This window comes from Macaca thibetana, chromosome 11, assembly GCF_024542745.1.
Source record: "Macaca thibetana thibetana isolate TM-01 chromosome 11, ASM2454274v1, whole genome shotgun sequence".
NCBI classification, from domain to species: Eukaryota; Metazoa; Chordata; class Mammalia; order Primates; family Cercopithecidae; genus Macaca; species Macaca thibetana.
This window is the reverse complement of record NC_065588.1, coordinates 35,829,162-35,856,191: the sequence shown is the minus strand read 5'-3', so window position 1 is coordinate 35,856,191 and position 27,030 is coordinate 35,829,162. Positions and strand designations below refer to the sequence as shown.

General features: G+C 36.2%; 1 protein-coding gene and 1 non-coding gene across 2 annotated transcripts in view; both read left to right on the top strand.

Annotated features, from left to right (window-relative positions):
• Positions 1-27,030, top strand: part of SLC2A13 (solute carrier family 2 member 13) — a 367,441-nt gene that overhangs the window by 282,425 nt on the left and 57,986 nt on the right. The window contains exon 7 of the mRNA XM_050750134.1: positions 14,426-14,551. Within this exon, the coding sequence (XP_050606091.1) occupies positions 14,426-14,551 (126 nt within the window). The remainder of the gene's footprint in view (positions 1-14,425; positions 14,552-27,030) is intronic.
• Positions 23,374-23,507, top strand: LOC126931903 (small nucleolar RNA SNORA22). Its single transcript, XR_007718011.1, has one exon. It is a non-coding gene; the product is annotated as a small nucleolar RNA SNORA22 (small nucleolar RNA).

Below are 27,030 nucleotides of genomic sequence, written 5' to 3'. Positions count from 1 at the left end.
GCCAACGCCAGTGTATCTCTTGAGCCCAGGAGTTCAAGAGCAGCCTGGGCAATGTGGCAAAATCCCATCTCTACAAAAAATACAAAAATTAGCCAAGCATGTTGGTATGTGCCTATAGACCCAGCTACTCAGGAGGCTGAGGCAGGAGGAGCACTTGAGCCTATAAGGCAGAAGTTGAAGTGACCTGAGATTGCACCACTGCACCCCACCCTGGGTGACAGAGTGAGACGCTGTCTAAAAATAAAAATTAAGAACTTAAGTGAATTTTAGATCATATGGCTTAGCAGACAGCAGAACCATGCTTTAACTGAGAAAGATCTTTCTCTAGAATTCAGCCCTTAACCACTACCCTCTTCATTCTGAAATTTACCAATTAAAGTGTGAGCTCTTCTTGTCCAAGGGAAGGTGTAATGCATTCTTTGGGAGTGGACAGTAATTCCTTATGGTGAATGGTGAATAATACCTATAAAATACCTAGGTTGATATACTTTAAAGTATTCACCACCTTGTTTTTTGTAGGAGCAGAACAATGATCTTATCTATATGGTTTTGAATGTGAGCATAGTTGAATATTCTGAGTTGAATTGTTGATTTTATTTTGTTTTGTTTGTTTGGGTAATTGTTTTTAAGACCTCTGTCACACAGGTAGATGAACATGAGAAAAGTCATTTAAGACAAGAAGCAAATACAGATGAGCACTTACAAACTAATATCCTTTAGGCAAATTGGAGTATGTCTGTGCAATCATATGAGAAAAGGAAGACCATTTTGAAAGCTGTTCTCTTCTAAGCCTCCTCCTTTAGTTAGGGAGATGAATTATCCATGTGAATCTGAATTTTCCTTGAAGAGAAGAACCACTGTGTGCTAACATTAGTATTTTACCACACCCCAACACCACTTCCCTAATTCTTATTGGTTTCATTCACCTTGATTTTATTTTATGAATTTTGTCAGTGCAATAGGGTCTAGTTGTGAGAGCAAAAGATTACACAGAGTTGCTGGCATCAGAGGACATGATGCTATCTAGGGGGATGACTTCAATCTATCTCATTTCATCTCTATCACACATATCACACAACACAGCTTCCAACCAAATGTCATTCTGGGGCTCCAGGGGCTGTTTCTTTCACCCTTCAATAAAAACTCACTTTGTCCTCCACATTCACACATACAGTTTTTCACGAAAAATCAGAAAACCTTCTAACCAACTATGCAAGAACTGAGAAGCAAAGCAGTGTAAGTCAAAATGTATTTCTTCCTTTGATTATGTTGTCTCTGTTTGAAGCACTTATAATACAATAAGCCTAATGCCAAGTGTTATAGTGTTTGACAAAAAATGTAAAACAGATTTGGTTACCAAAGTTCTTTCTTGGTGCATAGTAAGACACTTGGGTAACAGATACAGAATCATCAGTTACTGAAGCAAAATAGCACAAATGGGTCCCAAAAAGAGAGGCAATTTTAAGAAGTATTTCCTCAGATGGAGAAAAAATATAGAGTGCTCACTTTAAAATAACCTATATTTTATACCAACGTAAAGAAAATATATTAAAGGCAACGTGACTGCCCATTACAAAGAATGCGGGTACTAGATACTCAAATTTCAAGTTGTGATACCCCAAACAGTAAAAAGTAATTCGTTTTGGATAAAAGTTATCATTTCTCAATTTATAACCTACATATTATTTTTAACTATCAAGTATGTCACTTTAATTTTTCCTTTTGATTTTGGAAGTCATGAATTTCCATTAGTCCGTATTAAAAACTGCATAGTCTCTTAAATTCAGTTGATCTAAAAATGAGTATTTCTAAAGCATATTCTGTTAGAGACAGAATCCCCATAATATTTCACGCAAAAATTAACTGCTTAAGAAACTGAGTAAATTTTTCTTTCTTTAGGTATTTTTTTATCTTTACTTTAATTTGTCAAATGAGGGAAGAATATAATTTCCAAAATCCATGAAAGGCTCAGACTAATAATTGAGTAGAGATCTCACTTGCTTCTTTCAGTCCACTTGAAGTAGCATTGAAAGCTCAGTGTATGACTATAAATCCAGTTGTGTTTAAATGAGTTTGATCTTCATGGATACTAAATACAAAACACTTTAGTCACAGATACCTCACTTTCTTCATTCATTATTTATATTTTATGTGTTAAATAGATGAACGCTTTCTTTTCTAAAAAGAACATTGAGTTGCTTTTGAACTTTTCAAATTCTGAAAAGTTTATACTAAAAATTAGGGAATATTTATGGGTATAGCTTCTAGGCATGGAATGATATTTATGAGCCTCTTACTATAAGAACTTTATCATTACATTTTAAAATAGTACAATTCTAATCAAAGAATATGTACCTCAGTGCAGTTCTTATATTAAAGTTTGACTCCATAGCTGTTACTATGACCCTAAACTGTGAAGTTAAAGTAAAGGACTCTCTATCTACCCTATGCCTTGAAATATTTAAAAGTTCTCAATAAGTAGAAAAGCTAGTGTTAGAAGTACTATATAGAAATCAGCACCTCTTATCAGGTAACATGACTAGTTAACTATATTTGAAGGAGGTATGTATGTTATACAGCTTTTTAGGGACACATCAATGTTTATACAAATATAGTCATGAAGAGAGAAAGTAAGGCTTATATAAAAGAATTTTCAGACAGTAATGATGAGCCCCAAGCAAAACTGTGTTTTTACCTTATTTTTATTTGTCCTTTTTGGTAAAGCTCTGTGACCTGCGTGTAGAGTGTGTCACCAATATAATGATCAGTTTGCAATGCTTTGGGGGGAAAAGAAGCATACTGATAACTTAAGACATGTGCCAGTAATCATATACTATAGCTCAGAACAAGGATGATACAGAAATAAGTTGAGCTGATACAGCAGCCAGGATAGGACAGGCCTTACTAATATAAAAACAAAAAAAAAACCTTTGTGGTTTAAAACAACAAACAACTCTGCTTATATCTCAGGTACCCAAACTAATAGAGCCTCCACCATTCTAGGATGCCACCTCTCACTTCAAGGCTTCAAGATTTATCACAGAGGTGAAGCGTAGAGCTGGAGAGTTGAGCACTAGCAATAAATGCTTTGGCCTACAACTATTATTTCATACTCTCATCGTGTGGCCACAACTAGTCACTTGGCTACCCCTAACGTCATATAAGGAATTGTATTATAATTCTCTATCTACCTTGAAATGGAGGACAAGTAGATATTGGTGAACATTATTTATATCTTTCACAATTTATTTGCTGATTTATTTGGGGCCAGGATTCCCTATTATTCTTTCTGCAAAAGACCATATAAAATTTTCATTATGGCCGGGCGCGGTGGCTCAAGCCTGTAATCCCAGCACTCTGGGAGGCCGAGGCAGGCAGATCACCTGAGGTTAGGAGTTCGAGACCAGCCTGGCCAACATGGTGAAACCCCGTCTCTACTACAAATACAAAAATTAGCCGGGTGTGGTGGCAGACACCTGTAATCCCGGCTACTCAAGAGGCTAAGGCAGGAGAATCGCTTGAACCCAGGAGGCAGAGGTCGCGGTGAGCCAAGATCGTGCCATTGCACTCCAGCCTGGGGGACCAGAGTGAGACTCTGTCTCAAAAAAAAAAAAGAAAAACAAAAACAAACAAAAAAAAATGTTCATTCTGCTAGCTGGATCACTACTGTAAGTGTTAATGACAGGCTTATCTTCGAAAACATCTCCTTTGGTGATGCCCATTAAAAATGAAAAAATTCTTCCATTGACAATTTCTAGCACTGACTTGGAAAGCCTGACTCATTCTGTACCAGTATCATTGGTCAAAGATCAAGTACGAAAAAGTATACATGAATGAGTCTGTCAGTTTTTCAGAAAATTAATATAAATATCATATATATATAGTTATCATATGACCCAGCAATTCCACCCTTGGGCATATACCCAGAAGAATTGAAAGCACATGTCTACTCAAAATCTTCTACCCAAATGTTCATAGCAACATTTTTTTATAAAACAGCGAAAAAACATAGAAATAACCCAAATACCCCATCAACTGACAGATAGATATACAAAGTGTGATATATCCTACAGTAGGATATATACAATTATCCTACTGCATAATTGTAAAAAGGCATGAAATACTGACAAATGCTGTAACATGGCTGAACCACGAAAACATGCTGGGTGAAAGAAGTCAGAAACAACAGAGCACATTGTATAATTACATTGATATAAAATGTCCAGAATAGCAAATCCATAGAGATAAAAAGTAGATTCGTAGTTGCCAGGGGGTGATGAAAAGTGGGAATTGGGAAGTAAAGGATTTATTTTTGAGTGATGAAATGTTCTGGAATTGGATAGTGGTGATGCTTGTAGACCTCCGAATAGATTGAAATTTACTAAACTGCAAGCTTTACAATGGTAAATTTTATATGAATTTTACCTCAGTAAAAAATTTTTAAAAATATGTGCTGTAGTGAGTGATCACCACTTTTCCACATAGTACTTTCTGCCTCCATTTTACTGGGGAGTATAACCATTGCCTCCTACTGTATCTTCACAAGACAATACAAGTGTCCAAAATCTGTCAGAGTGTCACATGTCAGTCACTATGCTGATCAGTTTTCTCAATGGCATAACTTTACATTTCAACAAACTAAGGCTGAGTAGAATAAATATCTGATTTGAAGTCAGAGAACCTTTATTAGAGACATGAGCAAGTCTCTTAGCTTTCCAAGCTTTGTTTTCCTCATCTGTGAAACAAGAACGCTCCTGCATACTTCACCAGGATACTGGAAAAGACCAGATGGTACAATATATGTTGAAGTACTTTCTGTATTTCTAATCTTGTCTTCTAATTTTAGTTTTAGCTTATTTTCTTTATGTTATTCAGCCTGCTTTCCTCTAAATAAACTTCTTATAAAAATCTGAACATTGGAAGTCAACATCCTTAGGTTGGAACCCCAGCTCCACCACATTTCAGTTACGTGACGTTGCTTAGGTAGTTTAACCTCTCTAAATCTGAGGCTTTTCTGTAAAAGGGGAAATATAAAGCCTCCCTCATGACGCCAATGTAAGAATTAAATGAGAACATGTAATTATTTAATATAGCCTCTTTGCATGGTAAACTGTCTGTGATATTACCACAATAAGGCTCATGATAAAATTCACCCTGCAAAATCTTCATAGCCTCAAATACTAGTCGACTTACTTGGGCTGTTTGCAAACCTAAGAATTTCAGTCTCTTAGTATTCGTTCTAGTATTTCTTTTCTGTCTCTTCAATAATGAATAATATATATTGTCACCAGAAAAGATTAATTACTGTTTTTTCTCTGAAAAAAGCATGTTGCACTCTAATTAGATTATATTTGTATGTGTTGATTACATACAAATTGTATGCAATCTAATTTTTACTCTGAAATGTATCAAGACTGAAAAAGTTATATATACATGTATGTATGTATATTTTATGCACATATTTATTTACCTATAAACATGTATATGTATATAGATATAAACATACATTTATATACATGGCATCTTACACATGCAAAATTAGAATTGAGGTGTTTAACTATGTTGATCAAACATTCATTTAGTGTAACAGGAAAACACTTAACCCCCACTGGAGTTGACAGACTTGGTAGATAGAGCTTTCTTCTTCTTCCTTCCCCATTAGAGAGTTCATTGTTGCACTTTGTTCAGATGAAATGGAAGAACCAACCCAAGAATTCATTAAAAGGATTAGACAACCAGTTACTAGAAGTCCGGGCCTAAAATACCAATATATGTTAAATCGCAAAAGCAAAGAAAAACCATTCTGACTAGTAGGCTAAATTGCTGCCTTTAACAGTGCCAGAGCCAAATGCTCAATCTGGGAAGGAGCCTGGTTGCTTTTAAACAGTAGAACTCACTAATATAAAATTTTTTACATCTAACTCAGGAGTCAGTTGAATCTTAGCCTCAACATGTAAGGGGAAGAGGTGAGAAATATGACTCTGTTTCACAGAGTTCCAGATGGTCATGTATGGATTTGGTCTGAGAGCCGTGAATTGTAAGGAACAATTCATGGTGTGATTCAAGCTTCAATCTTGTTATCTTCATGGACTGAAATGGAGAACGAGGTGTCTAATGGAACTAGAGAGAGAGGGAACTACCAAATCTTCTATCAATATTAGTGACATTCATTCATCTCATTACTTACTCAGCAGGTATTTATTGAGCACTTATGTATCAAGCAACATGGAAATCGCTAAGAATAAAAGCTGTACATGGTCCTGAGAAAGTCACAGTGCAGTAAGGGAAAGCAAACACGGCATGAACCTGTCAAGAAATCATGGAATGCATGATAATAATATGAGCGTTTTGTGATACTCTGACAGTAGTGTGATGCCTCTAATTCTGCTGGGGTCAGGAAGTTGCATAGAGGAACATGAGTCTTGAAGCAAAGGAAGTATAGGAAAGATAAGGTAGAAAGTAATATCCAGAGAAAAGAGTATGAGGAAAAACATGAGAGCATGTCATATTCTAAATCCTGCAGTCTCTTTGGACTGGCTAGCGCCCACGGCCCCTATGGAAAAATGGCAAGAAGAGACAGGCAAGATAGGCAGGGGCTAAATGATGCCATAGTAAGGCATCATTTTCCTCCTATAGGCAATGGGAAGCTCTCTAGGATTTAAAAAGCAGAGAAATCTGATCAGGTTAGATTTGAGGCAGTGTAGAGAGTGGAGTGAACAGAATCTAGAAGCAGACCCCTTTAAAAGACTATTGGAAGAGCTCAAATGAGAGATGGCTGGGATAAGAATGGAAAGTACAAGGCCAGGCACGGTGGCTGGCCAACATGGTGAAACCCCAACTCCACTAATAATACAAAAATTAGCCAGGCATGGTTGCACGTGCCTGTAATCCCAACTACTCAGGAAGCCAAGACAGGAGAATCGCTTGAACCCAGGAGGCGGAGGTTGCAGTGAGCCAAGATCGCACCGCCATTGCACTCCAGCCTGGGTGATAGTATGAGGCTCTGTCTAAAAAAAAAAAAAAAAAAAAAAGAATGGAGAGTACAGGAACTATACATGCTTGAGACATAAAATTGATAGAGCTGGTAGCTATTTAAATATGAGTGTTCTGCGATCATGCTCAGGTTTTTAGATTGGGAGACATGAAGAAAACAATAGGTTTGGCAGGAAAGCCAAAGATTGAGCTTTAGGTTGTTGAGTTTGAGACACTTGGAAAACATCCAGATAATTGGGCAATTGAAAGTATAGTTCTGGTACTTAGGGAAGAGAAACAAAGTTCAGAAAGAGGTCGTGAAGGCTCAGTGTATTGGTTATAGCAATCGTCATGTAAAGTTGATATTTCCCAGCAAAGTGATGAAAGTAGATGGCCCAAAACAGAAGCAAAGGAGAAAGAAAAGATGAAGATGCCACCATCTGATAGGTGGGAGAAACCTAAAGAGAATAGTGTCACGCAGCACAAGGGATGGGAACATTGTAGGAAAGAGGGAAAAATTTTGGAAAATCTTATCACAAAATGCTCCTAGTTACCCATGAGACAACCACCAGCAATCTCTGGGAGAGCAACTTTAATGGAGTGGAGAGGATGATTTGCTTCATGAAATTATTACCAGTAGTCCCCTAGCCTTTTAAACTCATTTCTAACTATTTACTCAAGTAAATAAGATATTTTTTTATTCTCATGAGTTTCCTACTTACATGGTTAAACAGGGAGAGGAAATCAACCGACATCCACGCTGTGTCAGGGAAAGAAATCAGGTGTTCAGAGTTGTTTTCAGTACTGATATAGGAATCTGTCCTTCACAAGGCTCCAAGCAAGGCATGGAGTCCCCGTCCCACTAACAGTGGCAGTGTTCTCTGGTAAACCAGATTCCAAGTTACCTGCTGAAGCTGCTCAGAGCAGTGAGGAAGGGGATAGTAAAGCATGGAAGATTGGGAATGCTGTTAGGGGAAAGAGAGTGACATTATTGCACAAAATAGGGTGTTAAGTCATGCATAAAGAAGGAGTGAGTGAGCACAATTACCTGCAGAAAATGAAACTGCACCTGTGGCCACGGATCATTCCTACACCTGTGTTTGCCACCACTGATTTTCTGAAATTTAGGGCATTCTAGAGACAGGCATTTTAAGATCAAACACTGTTCTTGATGCTCCAGCTCGTTGAGTTTAATGAGACATACTTAAAAACAAATGGACCGTTTTCCAGAGGGCTGAGTTCACACCCAACTTCATGGAGTAGAAACTAAAAATGTTCTAAATTAACTCAAATCAATTTTTAAAAGATTTTCTGAGCAGAGAGCACATTTGGCTAAGACCCTGGGTGCCACGTGAAACATATAAACGATTGATTGAATGAAAATAGGCCATCCTTTCTCTTCCTTAAGACACTAAGCAGCCTTTTGTCCTGCTCTTTTTTACTTTAATTGGAAGCATTTTTAGGTTTTAGAGCCAGTTTTGTTCTAAATATATGAATACTTATTTGGCCCCTTTCTCAAAAGTCAGAGATTTTCTCCCTTTCTGGAAAGAAAGGCTAGAGATTGGAAAGTTAAATATTTCTTCTCTGCAACCAGTAAAAAAGAACCATTTGGTTCTAACTGTACTTGTCTGGATTCCGTAATTTGCTGTATTTGAGTTTCTAGTATATCTGCATTCAGCTCCCCAGCATTCACATCCCACAGTAGAGGAACATCGTTGGCTATTGTCTAATTTCCCCACGGGAAAGGTGTCTACAATTGAGAAAAATAGTCTGAATTCCAGGCACATTTATTTACTACAAATTCTCTCTAAATATTGAAATGTCCTTCTACTATGAAATTTTGTGGGCTGTGATTTCAAAAAGAGCTCTCTCTGGCTTTTCTATGTGGGCTTCAAGGAAACTGGCTCTTGCTGCTGTTGTTGCTTTCTGAAAGTGAGTTATCGAAATTACTAACCAATTCCATTTTGGGTGTTAATCAAATATTTGTGGCTTTCACCACTTGTCAATTTAAAAACCAGGCTCAACTTAAAATACCCTTTGACAATTGGTTTTGCCTTCTTTTTATTTCATTCTAAAAATGACTAATATATTTACCTCAATTCACCTACCCCCTAAAATTATTTTCCATAAACCAAGTAGAAACTAGCTTATGAACCTACAAGAATGCCTTGATTTCTAGAGCTGTTGTGCATTGGTTCATTCAATAAATATATATTGGGAATCTACCCTGCAGCGGGCTGCGTGCTGTTCTACAGATACAGAGTTGGTAAGCATGGCCTTATCCCTTGGGTGCTCAGAATCTATTTTGCTTACTAGTCAGTAAAGAGCATTGTATGTTACAATGAGGGCCATCTCCATCAGCTTTACTAAATGTGGATTAGCCTGAAATTTAAACTGTATATCAATAAGGAGAACTCCATTTTATTTAATTCATTCTGCAATTCCTTTTATAAAGCATAGTCCTTATGTAAATATCTTCATATTCATTTCTCTTATAAATGTAAAGTTTCCTGAAGTAGAGCACACCTATAATTTTTGCCCTTGAAATTAGTGTGTAAGAATAAATGCTTGTGAGAAGTTGCAGCATTCTAATCAATTTTTACACTGTTAAGGTTTGTGTGAATTTAGGGTTAGATCATAGGTATTTCTGTCTTTTTCTTTCATGTACAGTCTTGGAACTGGGTGGATTGTTAGAGAATGTCTTCTCTTGAGATAGAAAATTTTGAAGTCTAGAATTTAGAACTTAGTCCAGGTCACACTGTGAAAGGGGACAAATAGGCCTAATACCTACTTTTCACCAAAACAGACAAAAAGAAAAGATTTCAGTCTATGCTTAGAATATTCTTATGAGCATTGACTTTGTGCCAATGTATTTAAATTTTCAGTTTTTATATTTAGAAAACCTTACATAAATTCATCAGGCCATGCTCAAGAAAAGCTTAAAGAGCAAATCTTGAGTGAAAAATATCATAGCCACTTCTAGAAGTTGTTCCTTTTTAAAAATGCCATTGTTAAAGCTGTCGGTATAATACATGCTCTCTGTAAAAGGTCAATTAGCAGATTCCCCAGGACATTTAAAGTTTTGTGCTACCTTCTAAATGTCAAGTTGAAGTTGGGAATCTTGTAATATTTGGAAGAATTTTGCCATAAAATGGTCTATATGATGAAAAAAAATTCCAGGTCAAGGATGAAAGGGTGGTAGGAAATCTTGTCTTTCCTCCAGAAGACGGAGGCAGATAAGGGCTTAGTCCAGATAAGCACAAATACAGTTCCCACACTGAGCCCCACTCCTTGGAATGGGAAGGAAATTGAACACTTTTTGATACTTGACCTCCTTTCCCTGAACAAAATGGTGTGGAGGGGCAGTATGGAGTAGCAGAAGGAATAGTTTTTCATGCTTTTCAATAAAAGAAAGGCTTTACGCCTGCACATACACTACGGAGTATGTTTTGGGAGAGGTTTGAAAGGATAAAGGGAAAAAAATAACTAGTAAGACTTGGTGTTGGTCCTGGTTATGGCCAGAGAAATGAAATTAAAAGTTTGGTCCATGACTTTGAACACTTGTTTTCAGAGCCCGGAGGAAGAGAGGTGAGGACAGATGTGGATGTAGAAATCTTTGTTTCTGAGTTTAAATGTGAGAAAATTCATGCCTAGTCCCTTCAGTTTTTTGCTGAGAAGATGTAAGGTAGAAAAAATAGTATCTTTTTTTTTGACCTATCTCAAGAGTCATAATGGGCATTACTGTAAGAAAAGAGAGATTAACAAGAGAAAAGCATAACAAATGTGTTTAACCAAAATTTTATGTGACACAGCCTTCAGGCATGAAGATTGCACCCAGAAAAAACCTGTGTATTTTTATGAACAGTTGTTGGAAATAAGAGTGGAGAACAAAGGGTATGAGCTAATAGTAATAACCTGGGAAGAACTCAGCAAGGCCTGTTTGTTCAGATTCTTCTTGGCCTCTGGGTATAGAGAAGGAACCCTGTAGACTGAGGGTCTTATGACCTACTTTCCGAGGATGTAGGTAAGAGATTTTTTTTTTCCTTTTTTTTATGACCGTGCTTCAGAGGCAAAGGTGGAGAAAAGATTAGGGTGTGAGCTCCAAGGTGCCATATTATGGAGTAGCATGTTCTGAGCCCCAACAAAGACAAGGCCATCTTCTAAGAAATTTGTGGAGGAATAAGGATTGGGATTTGGAGAGAATTGTGGGTGCTTGGGAAATCTATCTATTATTAGGGACAGGAAAATTTCCTGGCAACAGTGAGTATCCAGCCAAGGTTGAAAACTTGTAATGTGTATTTGTATCAATATGCCTGGTTGTGTTATTTCTGTGCCAGAACAGAATAGTCTAGAGGTTGAAAAGTGTTCAGAAAGAGACAAACATGAAGTTCTGCAGGGTGGCTGTAATAGAGGAACCTAAATATGAAGACATTGAGGATCTGGTGAGAGTGGTTAGAGGGATTCACATGAAGGTTTCATAGAGAGGGAAGCAGAGCCATGGAGCGAGTGAGAGATTGGTGGGGAACGAATGTTGAAGGTCTCTATGAGGTGGTGGTAGGCCAGATTTTCTCAACAGTGGTAGTTTGCTGACACCAGTCATAGATGATGATAATTTCCAGGATGTGGATAAATGTAAGCAGAAGTAAAGGCTTAGAAATCAGGGGGCTAAGAAACTTTAAGATGTATATATTGACTAAAGCCATCTAGATCAGGATTGTTGAGAATCCATTTGAGGCTGGTGATCGTGAATTGTAGAAGAGCTACTCATCTGCTCTATAGTGTGACTCCTTCAGCTACATTTGGCTGTGTGGGTGAAGTCACAGAAAAGGCAAATATTTGCATTCATAGAGGGCTAGGATTTTTGCCAGATGGGTATAATGGAATGATAGAGAAGGAAAATTTGGGATATTGAAATGATGGGAAGTTGTCAGTAATCTAAAGAAAGGAGAAAACTGATAATAGAGAGCGAGTAGAGGGGTCGGTTAACTGGTGGTCATCAGGAGGTCTAATACCCAAATCAGCTTCACGAGGGCAGCAACTGTGTTTTGTTCACTTACATGTCCCAGCACCTAGAATAGTACCTGGCACATAGTAGGTCACAGGAAGATCATTTAATAAGTAAGCAGGAAAAGTGAGAAGTTGGGGTCATGCTTGGATAAGTGATTGAGGAAGTTATTTGTTATGGATGACATTTCATGTGTCTGAAATGCACACACAGTAAGTTCTCAGTAATTATTAGCCTTTATCATTATGCATTTTGAACTTTTATAGGGACTACATATTTTCAGATAAATAAAATTGAGAACAATTTCTCTGCAAATGAGTGAGTTGACCTTTCCCAAATGGGTATAACTTAAGACCATTGGAACAATTAGTATTGTTAAATTTAACCTCATATGGACAGAATACACAAAATACTAGTAGAAATTATCTCCCTTTCCAAATTAGCCTAGTCTGGTTCTCAAAGACAGACACTCAATGTCCTTACTTCTAAAGGCTTCAGTTGTCTAGTTTAGTGTGCTTATCACAGGTGTAGAGAATTTTATATTTACATTGCTGAATCACCTCTCAGTACATTTGAATGGCCTTTCCTTTGCTTTTTGTCTAGGGCTGAAGTCTCATTCAAAAATATGGGTAACTGCCTAGCTCAGGAAGAGTTCACAGGAGGGAGAAGGCTGAAATGATAACAAATCTAATTTTTAAACCATGCCAGTTGTGTTAGTCTGTTTCTGTTGTTATAAAGGAATACCTGAGACTGGGTAATTTCTAAAGAAAAGAGTTTTAATTGGCTCGCGGTTCTGCAGGCTGCACAGGAAGCATGGTGCTGACATCTGCTTCTGGTGAGGGCCTCAGGAAGCTTATGGTGGAAGGCTAAGGGGGAACAGGCACCTCACACAGTGAAAGGGGGAGCAAGAGAGAGAAGAAGGAGGTTCCAGACTCTTTTTAACAACCAGATCTCATGTGAACTGAGAACTCACTCATCAACAAGGGGATGGCACTAAACCATTCAAGAGGGATCTTCCCCCCACGATTCAATACCTCCCGCCAAGCCCTACCTCTAACTTTGGGGATTACAATTCAAGATGAGATTTGGAAGGGACAAACGTAAAAACCCTATCACCAGTGTTTTCATATTTAGTTAACTGAATCAAAAAAGTATTTTGATTTTGAACATTAAGAAATATTCTTTCATATCCTTTTCAGACAACTTGTATGTCCCTTGGATGTCTTTTTCAGATGACCTATTTCTCCTTTCACAGCCCATAGTATCATGACTTGTAAACAGAAAATATTTAATAAATCTGTGCTGAATGATCTTTAATGACAACAAAAGCAGTTCCCTGAAATGCCCTTTGTTCTACCTCTTTGCCTGGTAAATTTCTTTTGTGATTTGGTTCCAATGTCATATTTAAAATGGTTCCCAGCTCTCGTTGTTAAAATGAATCGGCCCCTGTTCCAGGTAGCTCATACCCAGTTTCCATTACATTGTCATTTTTCGTCTGTTTCTCATTCTTTCCTTTTATCTACCAAGGAGCAGGGATTTGGGCTTGTTCATCTTTAGTATCTCTGATACCTTGCACGTGCTTGCCATCTGTAAAGTGCTCCAGAATTGTCTGGCAAATGACTGTGACAGGGAGAAAACTCATTCTATAAGCATGATGTAGGCTTTAGTTGGCAAACCCTGCCCTCTAAAGGATTTTGCTTCTTTAAATTTTTTTCTGCAGTTAGAATACTGCTGCCAAATGAGCAGTTAGTAACTGATTATGACTTTGTGATCCAATTAGCAGATGTGATTAGCGGATGGTTAGCCTTTGTTCCTATACCCACTTCTTTTAAATTAAGAATAATCCGTAATTGATACTCAGTATAACTTTGCTGAAAGCACAGATTTCACCAAGATATTAACAATGGCCATATTTGAGTAGTAGTATTTTTGTTTAACTTTTTTCTTTAGACATCATGTTTTTCATTGTTTGAATTTTCTTTTTCAAGATATGTATTAGGAAAAAAAACTATTTTCATTTTTTAAAATAGATGGTGCATGAGGTAGACAATTAAGAGAAATGAATGCTTTGATGCAACTTGGAACCAGTCAGGGCTGGATCACAATGAGCCAGTCTACAGCTTGGTAACAAATCTCATTGGTTTAGGAAAGCAGAAGTTTATTTGCTCCAGATTGACGGGGACTCTTCTACATTCAGTCTCTCAGATCCAAGCCTCCTTCAGCTCAAAGTGGCTTCCAAAGTTGATGTGGCCAAAAGAGGGAGAAATCGAAGAGACCAGCCAGCTCTCACCTGGCTTGGCACATGTCACTTTCCTTGGCCAAAACAAATCCGAAGGCCCCAAGCTGACTGCACAAAGAGTGGAAAATGCAGAGAAGCACATGGAATCCAGTATATGGTGAGCACCAGTTGTCTCTGCCAACATGACGGTAACTCTTTTCATTTTTCAGTTACTGTAATGAATGTATGTTGGATCCAGACTGCGGTTTCTGCTACAAGATGAACAAATCAACTGTCATTGACTCCTCCTGTGTTCCAGTTAATAAAGCATCTACAAATGAGGCAGCCTGGGGCAGGTATATCACTCATTTTACCATACGAATGTATAATAATATTTCAAAATGAGGCTTATGTTTAAGTTTTCAGAGTGCTTGCACTTATAGCAGTTCTTTTAAACTGACCTTCATAATTACATTACTTTGCAGCATATACTGGTGATAGTGGATGCAAAGCATTGCAATTGTGTGTTCCACGCAGAGTAGAAGGCACCAAGGCCTAGACTTTTGGAGACCCAGATTTCTCTAATAAGGTATAGGAATTTGGATCTTTAGTTTTAGGCAGGTGTTCACAAATACTGCCAAGGCAATTTCTCCCACTGCATATTGTTGAATTACACTGTATTTCCAAACTCCCAAACTTTTAAATGAAAGAAAACTGTAAAGTGAAAATGAATTATTATCACATTAAGCCGCACGTGGTGCATCACGCAAAATGAATTATTATCACATTAAGCCGCACGTGGTGTAACCCCAGCACTTTGGGAGGCTGAGGCAGGCAGATCACTTGAGGTCAGGAGTTCGAGACCACTCTGGCCAACATGGTAAAACCCTGTCTCTACAAAATTACAAAAATTAGCTGGGAGTGGTGGCACATGCCTGTAATCCCAGCTGCTCAGGAGGCTAAGGCAGGAGAATCACTTGAACCCAGGAGATAGAGGTTGCAGTGAGCCGAGATCAAACCACTGCTCTCCAGCCTGGACAGCAGAGTGAGACTGCCTCAAAAAAAAAAAAAAAAAAAAAAAGGAAAAGAATTACTATCACGTTAAATTATTTCATGAAACTATTTTTTTATTCCTAGAGGCCTTTTCCAGGGTTGAGTGAAATTAAGCAAAATAAGGATAAAAGTTGGTAATCATTGGCATGTAACTAGCTTGGGAGGCTAGAAACCTTAATATTTTTGGTTTGTAGTAGATGCATAAATGAAATATTAATATAAAATAAATAAATATTCTCCAGATTTGTGAACTAACATTTGTATCCAGACATATAAAATGTGCAAATGTTATTTGATATGGCTTTAGCCTCTTTTGTGTTTTAAATTCCTATAAAATAATATGCTCTTGTCTACTCATAGTACTGATAAAGGCAATGAAATCTGTAATAAAGTATTGTGTCTCATAGGAGCTTATAGATAAAGTATAATGTAATAATCATTTCATTAGAGAACTGCTCCAAAGAAGCAAATTATATATGTTAGTTGAGTCAAGATCCAGACCACATTTTAAATATACTAATTACAAAGAAATATGTAAAAGAAATACAATTAGTATTTTAAATGAACACTCAAAAGAGTTTCTTTTAAAAATATTCAGTGTATAGTTTTCATCAGCCAAACTTAGTTAGTGAGTTAATTGATTAAATATTTCTAGATGTACTTGTTCACAGCTTTAAACTTTCAGAGTGTTGTTTTTGCCAATGGGAAAAAAAAAACTAAGTTACTACTAGTCTAGAATTATGAACATGTTATGAAATCTGTTAGAAATGTACATAGTTTCCTGTATTTTACATAATTAATTAATAAACTTATTAGAACTCTCTACTAAATAGTAAGGAGGCACTAAAATTAGATGTTTCTCTTACCTTCAGTAGAAGGGTTAGAGGTCAGAGGCCTCAAAGCAGGAGTTTTGACTTTTTTGCAAATAACAAATCATACAACTTTTTAGTAGTAATGTTTATTCCTTTATTTCGGAAAGATTAACAACTCACTCTTACATTTCATTTGTATTTTTATACCATCATCCTGTAGCTGCACATGAATTAGAGAAAAGTAAGGCACAGATAATAACTAAGTAGCAAAAATAAAAATAACTTTAAAAAATGATGTTCACAGCATATTCTTACAATAGTCGCAAACTCTTTACAAGGAAAAGAAAGAAAAAACCCCATGTTTTCTTACTCCTCCCTGTGCTGTGCAACAGTGCTCCTTCTCGGTGGGCCACTGCTATTGGTTACATCCTTAGTTTTGGCTAGAAAAGAGCAAAAAGGCAGGATGTGTTCTCCATGAAAAATTCTTCAGATAGATTTTCCACATGTAGGTAAAATAATATTCAGTATATATAATAGTAAATATTTTTGTTGGTTGGTTGGTGGTTTGGTTGACAGATTTGATACAATTACCTGGAATGGAACTCTAAGGCAAAATCAACCATTACCTTGGATTCACATCTAGAGACATACTATAAATATTTCAAGGTCAAGTATTGAGGCAGTCCATAGCCATATATCCTAATCTCTAACTGTAGCTGTTTCCTGAAAAGACACCAGGTGGAATGGCAACACCATTGATGATGGGAATAGTATAATACTGTTGATTAACTCTGAATTGTCAGTATAATGAAAATCATTTGTCCATATAATCAACTATGAGATTATTTATCAGTATGCTTTTCTATATCTCTGTTGTTAAATTTCAATGAAAACTTAAAAAAAAATTATTTAGCAGACTTTTAGAAAATGTAGTAGACTGAGCTGATGCAGGAAAATCTCCTGCCCATTAACCTGCCCCTACATCTCCAACATGCATCCCACACACATTTTCTAACTAGACTGGGCTTGGAAAGCTACCTACTTCTCTGCCGCTCACTTGGGACTACAAATGGAAATAGTGTCACACATGAAAAAGCAAAACCAAGAGCCTTTGCTATAAGGGAGTGTGTGTTCTCATTTCACACTGCCTTTGTGAAGTGGGAACCATGAGTTGAGAAACATAAACACTAAAATAAATAAATTGAATGAAAAATAGGTCCTAAACTGACAGATGGTTAGGACAAATGAATACATAAAGAACCTTGCATTGCAAAAAAACCATTACTAAGAGTAATTTTTGCAAAAGAAAGCAATAAAGGAAAGTATATTTTTCAATTATACTGAAAGTTATATGCTTATGATTGGTGCAGTATATATGTGTATTTTTATATGAGACATATGTATGTTATAATTCAGCAATTTTTGCAAAAAAAGTAAAACTTGGGAAGCTGAAATTCTAGAGAAATGACATAGGATGTGGTATGATAACTTTTAGAAAAAAGTCTTCTAATGATTATTTTAAAATTTTCTGCTTTTTGGGTTTTTTTCAGAAAGAAATTGAGATTACAATTAGTTTTTCAATTTGTTAAAAATATGAGAGTAAGCTCTTAAAATATGAACTATTAGAGGGAGAAATAAGAGACTCAAAGTATAATAAGAGAGGAAGGGGCAAAAAACAAAAACCCAGAAAAATTACATCTAAATGTAACTGTTTTTAAAATAAAAAATAAACCAATTAAACACAATTGTAAAAGATAAAGATCTTCATATTGAATTTTTTAATACAGTTGTATGCTGTTCACAGGAGACAGTCACAGAAAGGTTAGAAATATAGAAATAGAGGAAAGAAAAAATTAGACAAGTACTAAGTCAAAAAGACAAAAAATAGCAGAGACTAGAGTATTCAGAAAATTTACAAGCTTGATAGGAGAGTCAAGTAGAACATAATGTAGAGAATGCCATTCTTTTTAAGAAACCATGGAACACTTATGAAATTTTACCATGTTCAAGCACAAAGAGTAAATTCAGTAAGCTTATATAAATGTATAGATATTTCAGTAAATTCTAAGTAAATCCAAATAATCAGTATCATCCAGAACATGTTTTCTAATAAAAATGCAATAAAACTATAAAACAAAAGAAAGATATTTATCACCCCTTCTAGTTTAGCTTGGGAACTAAAATAAACAAAACACCCAAAAAGCAACTTCAAATTAATGAATAGGTTTAGAAGAAATCACAGTGCAAAACAAGATGTTAAAATTAATAACTAAACAGATCCATAAGAGGTTAGACATAGAACATAGAGTAAGCCTGTAGAGTTAGCAGAGGATGGGAAGAGCAAAGCAAAGAAATACTCGAGAGGATCAAGAAATAAAAGTTCTTAAAGAAGACTAACAAAAGGTAGAAACTTCTTGCAATACTGATCAAGAAGAGAGAGAAGGCACAAACAATATTTAGAAAAAAAAAGATGTATAACAATGGATAGTAAAGATTTTTAAATTCATAAGAGAATACTATGAACAGTGTTCTCCAGTGCATGTGAAAACAGATAAATGGACAGTTTTCAAGAAAAAATGTAACTTTCCAAAACCAATTCCAAACCTCTGTGAAGCGAGTGATTTCTATACCCTACTTACAGATGAGAATAGTGTTACTTAGAGGTTCTGAATGACTTTCTCAAAGTCAAAAGGCCAGTAAGTTCACTTCTGTTAGGGGAGCAACAATGCTTATTCTATCTCCTGCTGCCCTCTAGCACTCCCCTGGTTGTTACATACTATAAGAGACATTTCCTGGCTATAAGATGAATGATAGCCATTTAAGTCCTACTGGAACACCTCACAGGGCTGACACTATGTGCCACTTAGCAGTAGCAGTGTGAGGCAACCTGGCCTGGGGATTTCCAGGAGACACATCCACCTCAGTACAGATGCAATTCTTACAAACCTTTGAACAAAGTTACCCTTACAAGACTAGCTTAACCTCGTTTTATGAATGAAAGACCCGGTAACTGACTCAGATTGAACACAGGTATAAGAAAGGGGAAGAATCCCCCAAGCTCTGAGAATAGTCTCCAGATGGAAACCCTCCTGGGTGGGCGGTCATCTGATCCGTGATTGAATCTGGCTCATGCCGCCCACCTGCTCCCATTATCCAACTTGTAAGAGCACTGCTAGAATAAACTGCTGGTGTTCAACATCAGTCGGTGTCTAAGTCTCATCTTTGATGTGAATCAGACCACATTGGAAGAAAAATTGCCACTGGGGAAGCCAGTTAACTATGACCATCCAAAACCCCTGAATAATGAATGATCCTTGTGTAATTTGTATGATAATTATATTTTTATATGATAGCAATCTGTGTTTGAATGTATATTTGCTTCTAGATTATAAATTCTAATTTCTATATTCTGCACTGTTTTTAAACTTTTGGTGTTTTATATACATCAAGCATTCAATCAATAATTATAAAAATATATAGGGGTTTAAAATTATCACAGTTATAAATGAGAGGATATGATGTTCCTGTCACTTCATTTTAGTTACATCTTTTGCATCCATACTTATTTCCAGGAAAGGAAACTTATAAAAGGAAAAAATTGAAGTAATGCAATTTACATTAACACAAAGCGTTAATGTTTACCTGTACTAACATAAAAACACTAAAAAACAGTTTAAAAATAAAATTTAACCATGTGCTTCAGTATATTACCACAAAAATATTGCTTGGAGCCATACTTTATGAAAAACACTTTTTAAAAATTATTGGAAGAAGCTAGGTGAGTTGGCACATTCCTGTAGTCCTAGCTACCCGAGAGGCTAAGGCAGGAGGATCACTTGAGCCCAGGAGTTTAAAGCTAGCCTGGGTAACATAGCAGGACTCCATCTATAATCATCATCATCACCATCATCATCGTCATCATCATCATCATCGTCATCCTGGCTAAAAATTATTAGAAGAAATATTCAGCATTTTTCCTGAAAATATTCACTGATATGCCAGGGAAGCAGTTTATCTATGGTGATAGCATAAGACCAAATGTATTACAAAACTATATCAAATAGCAAAAACAGAGCATTTTCCTTTGTAACCTCTGTAAATTTTTTGAAAAGAGATATCACTTTTGTATTTAGAAAATGAAATTTATTTTATCATTAACAAACCACATCATTATCTTAAGGTACTCATGTACAGGATTGATGTATTTTTATCAGCTAGTCACATAGGGATAGGAAAAACTCCAGCTGTGCTCCTAAATTAATAACAGTGTAGCTCAAAGTTAATTTTTACCAACATAAATTCTATAGAGAGAAGTATAGTATCTAATATAGAATATTTTAATCAATTTGAGTTTTAAAATTCTACTTTTCTTCATGTTACTGCTTAAATAGAAGTCATTATGGTACATTATTCTCTTTAGTGTCTGTGGCTGCATGTTATGTGTTTGGAAGTTTCATCTACCTGTAAATAATTTCAGAGATCACATGCCTCTAGGCTATTACTTTTTCAAGTTCAGAAACTTAGATTCCCTTGGATTTAGTGACTATGTTGCAGACTCTGATACTATTTATGTTGCACAGTCTACAAATCAAAAGACCAAAACACTTCTGAATAATTTATCTCCCTCGTCCATGTTAATTTATTGAATTTCTTAGTTGATATTTAATTGTAATAATAAATAAACACTTTTAAACAGTTTTATCCAAGTAGTGATATTCATAGTATATTTGACTACCTTTCATTTTTTTTTTTTTTTTTTTTTTTTTTGAGACGGAGTCTCACGCTGTTGCCCAGGCTGGAGTGCAGTGGCGCGATCTCGGCTCACTGCAAGCTCCGCCTCCCGGGTTCACGCCATTCTCCTGCCTCAGCCTCCTGAGTAGCTAGGACTACAGGCGCCCGCCACCGCGCCCGGCTAATTTTTTGTATTTTTAGTAGAGACGGGGTTTCACTGTGGTCTTGATCTCCTGACCTTGTGATCCGCCCGCCTTGGCCTCCCAAAGTGCTGGGATTACAGGCTTGAGCCACCGCGCCCGGCCGACTACCTTTCATTTTTAGTCAAAAGCTAATATTTCTAGTCAACCCATGTTCCTTTTACATTTTTAAAATTTTTCTTCATATTTCCTTTGAAAAGTAGACTGTGAGTTATTTCTCACTAAAGAAGATTAAATAAGACTAAGATTTTTATTATGAGGATAAAAGCCAAAGTTTGAATTCCATGTGTCTGGTGAATGTAAGATAACAGTGGTGAACCTTGGTTCATCAAACATTGGAGCAATTAAGCATCAGAAGATGTACAGCAGAGTGAAGTCTGGGGAGCTTGAAATTTATTAAAAAGGGGGTTGAGAAAGTAATGAGAACAAGAGAAGGGAAAATGTATGGCTGGCGCCAATACAGGAAATATGAGTTTAGATCAGATTGTTAAAGAGCCTTATTTAGAGATTTTAATTTGTTTTTTATAGGTACATTTTTTATAGGTGTGGGAATCATATTGCCAGTGATTTTAGGCGAATGGCTTTATGTGATACCTGGACATGGACAGGATATTGTGTCACATAGTGAGTTAAATATTTTCAGTCTGTGAAGAAGAAAATCAATTGGCTAGCATGATTTTAACACTTGGGCAGGAAACATTATCTAATTAGAAATTAATAATGTTCTTTTCATTCCATTTTTATGTAACCATCTTCTATTCTTGGCAAGTGTGATTTTGATTGATTGTATTATTGTTCAAAATATCTGCTGCCGCTCCCAAGGGAAGGACTGTATTTCCCTGGCCCATTCAGTCTTATCCACATGAGTTGTTCTGGCCAAGGAAATTAGAGTGGAACCAATCCCTGTCATTTCTGAACCAAAGCTTTAAGGCATGGAGTTTTAAACAAAGATTTTCCACGTCCTCTTTTCCTTCTTCAGTATAGTTGGCCATATCCTAAAATAGAAGGTGTTCCATTAGATTTGGTCACAGGGTGAAGAAACTGTGGAGCAGAAGCATAACTGACCTGAAGCAGACCTGTGGTGTGAGCAATGCATTAACCTTGGGGTTTGTCAATCTCACTGCAATCTGACCTCTTCTGTTACTCTGACATAATTGGTTCTCTTCTGACTGATATAGCAAGATAAGCTGGATTCTACTGTGGAAGGGCACAAAATTTTTTGTTTAAGTTATAAAAGGAACTCTAAAGAAAACTATTAAACAAATAGTAGTACAGGGCAATGAAAGAAAGGGTAAAAAATTATGAAAGGGATTGCCAAATGTCGTGAGTTTGGGGAACACTGCCATAGGAAGTAGAGAGTTGTTAAGGTTTTTAAGTAGGGGCAATGTAAGTGGCTTTAGGTTTAAGAGATAAAATTCTGATATAGGAAGGAAGAAGAAATTGTAAAGAATTTTATAAAGAACAAGTAAAGGGCGGGGCATTTGGAAATATAGTAATATTAGGGATATAGAAGAATGGTGCTTGCATTTTTAAATGTTTTATATATATATAAATTTAAAAATTTAAGCAGAAGATTATACATGCTGCTATGGTACAGAAAGAAGAGCAGCATTAGATATCCAAATAATCTCAGGAAGTGTTTTGCTGGACAGCATATATGAAATAAAATTTGACCATTCAAATCAAAGAACCACTGCCTCTGTACACATCATTTGGTATCCAGGTCCTTCCTACTCTCTTGGTTTCAGTGCTAGTTTTATAACATAAACAAAATAGTTTTCCATTACATATGATCTGGGTTTACAACTTGTGCAGTTTGTACAATAGCAATCCATGTTTTAGTATTGGAATATGCATAGACATTCATGAACCAATACCAATCACAATTCCTACAGTTTCAAAACAGTGCCAAAATGGCAACCTGAAAACTGTGATAACACAAAACTCTGTGCTCAGAATTTCTAAGAAAAATCCATTATACTGCCCTTCACTCTGACTTTACTTGTCCTCTGTTAGGATGAATGCTGGCTTATTTTATCTAGGAACTTTATTCTTAAATAGTTCCAAGAATTAACCCACTTCATTTTCATTTCAGAGACACATGTTTCCTGGAACCCTCCAAAAATCACATTTTTTTCTTTTTGTCGTCATTTATTTGGTAAATGAGTATAGGGAAAGATTGGATTTAGAGCTGTTCTGCATGGACAAACTCATAAATATTAAACTTAGGTTTAATTATTGGTAGATTGGATTATATAACAGAATTTAAACTCTGTTCACATTGGTATGGCATTTATACCTGGGAAGATAAAGAGTTTTTTCTGTGGTCATTTTATAGGATTGAAATTTGACATTGTGCTGCATGCTATTAAAAATGTATTATTGCACAGTGAACACCCAAGTGTGCTTTATAGTTCCTTTGGCTTTGACTCTGTGCTAGAGCAATGTCTGTTATTTTCCTCTGCATTGAAAAGAACATTCATCCTTTCAGATGTATTCAGAAAGCCAGCACATTTAACTGAAAGCATATTAAAAAGACTCAGACATTACTCCCTAAGATTTATAACCTAAGAGGTAGATTGTAACATTTACACAAACATACTTCAAAATTATTTTAAAGAAATGAATGTTCCTTTTACAAATACATAGAGAAAGAAAAATATTTACAGTGTATACTGCTTAGCGTCATGGACATTTGAGAGAAAAGGTAAATGAAAAATGTATTGTAGAGTGTGCAAATTTGGAGTGATTTTTAGAAATCAACCCTGGGCTTTTAGGAACATCAAATAATAGAAGGTTTGATAAATAAAAGTTTATAGTAAACTATGGGATAGAGTATTTCAGATACAAGATATGGACTGTAAATATTTAAAGATTATGTATTAACACCTTAATATATTTTAAAATAATGCTGAAGGTCTTATAACTGTGACTTACTTTAACTTTCTGTGACATAAATGAGGAAAACAAATTCTCCAAATGATAAAAATGCTTGTAAACCATGAATTTATTTTGTGACATTTTTAGGCCCGTAAAAATATATCATATATTCTTTATTATTCATGATGAAAATTTCATTTAAGGCTTAAAAATGAGACTGCCTGTGTGATGCATGGATACCCATTTACTAAACCATTTCAACCATCAAAACTTCTGAAGCCTCAGAGATAGGAACCTGCTTGATTATATAACTATACTGTTTTCCCTTCTGTGGGGTGCAAGCGGTTGTCTGAAAACTGTAATTGACAGTGGAAAATCATCTTTGGTTTAACATTGAGTTTTTGGGAAATACTTGATTATGCAGACCTATGTTGTTTTTTAATTAATTGGCTTAGGAAACAGGCAATCAGAATTCTGCTCAGGAGAATCAGGGAAGAAAAGGGCCAGATCAGAGTTAAGTCAATATTTTACATTTCAATTTTTATACTTAAAACAATATTTTATGTAGAAACTTTTCTACATCTGTGCTTTCAAACTGTAGTTTTTATTGGTATAGAAACATCTACATTTATTCTGCCTACTTAATTGTTCAACAAACTTTAAGAACTTTCTGTATAACCTAAGATAGAATGCCAAACCATAGTATTTATAAAAACTTGGGGGACATCAGCTAGGACAGTTAGACACACTTGAAACAGAATTTCAAAGGTGATTACAAAGCAGAGATACATGCTGACCTTGGGCTATGTCACATAAGCTACTTATGTAATTAGAACTTATAAACTTATGTAATTAGCTACTTGTAAAGTTAGAGTTAAACAAAGAAGGTAATTACTCAGAGCATCATCTTCCCTGCTAACTCAGATACTATTTTAAGTTCTTCATTGATTCGTAAGAGATCCTATCTGATATCTTGGTAGCAGTGGACATTTTTGCAAGTAATTCTCGATTATTATTACTTTGCTTCTTTAAATAGAAATTAAGAAGGTACAGATCAATATTTGATGTCTTCTCCCCCTCCCCCCAACTCATTTTTTTTTTTTTTTTTTTCCTGTGACTTCACAGAAAAGTTTCAAAAATCAACTCCTCAGTGTTAGGTGTACATGACTTGGGGAATCAGATGATTTTTAGGAGCTCTGTGCATATTTAATAGCTTTTTCAAGACAGTGAAACCAGGAAACGTATTTTGTGCCACTGCAATTAAGCCTAAGAAATTTTATGTGATTGTTTCTGTCTGCCCAGATCCAGGAGGGAGGCAGACTCTGGAAAGCCACAACACATTAGGCATGACTGAGAGGAGGGATCACACACCTGGGGATGTCACTTGAGTCAGAGGAGTGGCCCAAGGGGGCTGTCTGGCAGTGCAAGAATGCAGGAGGTAGATTAGGAAACATTTGTAGAAGTTAAAGAGCTGGAAAGTGTTACCATAAAGAGATACTACTTGAAAGGACAAAGCAGAGGAGAAACTGACAACATAGAATGAAGAAAAACAGGGCAGGCCTAGACAAGCCCAAAGAATGTGTATCCTGGAAGTCAGTTCAGGAAACAAGAACACATAGCCTTCTCTGTAGTGAGTATTCTCATTTGTGGATCTCTCTTTGCTGGGCAAGGAACTGTCTTTGAAGTAAGTAGAATTGCCCCAGGTACACTGACAAAGTCCTGATAAGGCTGACAGCTTTGAGTTTTTCTCATAGATTGTTTGGTATCTACATACTTTGGCTATAGATATTTTAAAATATATATAAAGTATGTAAAACTAAAATGACTACTAACTGAAATAGTAGTTAAATTTTGTGATCTACTGTGTACAACTAACTTTTTTGTGAATACAGATGAAGGGTTCTGTATCTTTATTTCACTAAACCCCTTAGCGGTCATAAGTTGCCTTTCTCAGCTGACCTTTATAAAAGTTTGATGTTTTGTGATGCAGAAGTTTCATTTCAGGCAAGAAAATGTCTCTGCACTAAATAAGGAGTCGATACAATGTAAGTTACTAAGAGCTCCAATCTGTGGAGCAGATGACCCACAGCTAGAAGCCAGCACACCCCATCCTAAATGGAAACAGTAATGGAATTGATCATTCTGTGGATTTGCCTGTGACTTGTAACAGCAGTGTAACCTTGTCTAATGACCTCCTGCATCCCATCCTAGCACACACACACGGACCACCCCAAAATGAGCAACCTGGAACTGGTTATGAGCTAGTCTGAGTCTTTCAAAAGAGACTTTCTAATGAATTTGTTGAGTACTGCTGTGAGAGATGTTCAAAGAGATTAGTATACTTTTTCCCAATACTATTCACTCTTCTTTTATCTTCCAACTTAAAAGTTGAATGAGATGTTCTCTGTGTGCTGCTGTTATGAAAAAAGGATACAGTCACTCACCACCTACCTATTTTTTTTCCCTCAAGGCATTTGTGGTTCTTGGTATCCTGAAAGTGGGAATGACTCACCCCACAATAGGATAATACATTTGCCCAAGATAAAAGGAAATAATGAAGCATACCCAGTATATAGGATGTAAAAAGCTAAAAATATCTGTTTTTCTAGGCATTTTTATTAAAGGCTTTCAAACTCTTAAAATCTTTAAATTGTTTAGAATTCTTCTGAATTCAGTAGCGCATTGCTTTTCACCAGCTTATCGCCAAGAACTAAGGATGAAGGAGAGCTTCTTGCAGCGTAACCAAAGGAGACCCATGACAGGACAGGCTTATTTGTTGGTTTTTCATCCTAGTGTTTTATTTTTAAAAATTAAGTGTATATTCCTTTATACCCTCAAATACACTCATGTCCAGCTTGCTAATATAATTCGTGTATTACTTATCCTTGATTTTTCTAGGCAACCCAACCTACAGCCTTTCATCTCATCTCATCCTTCACCCCACCAGTGAGAAAAGAACATTTTTGCTTGTAGAAGAAATGTGCTATTTTTTTGTGTAGCACATCAGTACATGTGCTAATTTGAGAATCATAACAAGCGTAGATCCAACCCAGAAACAAACCCCAAGTTCACAAAACTGAAAAAGGAATAGGCAAACTCTAGTTGAAACTGTTTCAGACCTCAGCTCACTATCAACCCAGGACATATTATGTGCCTCAT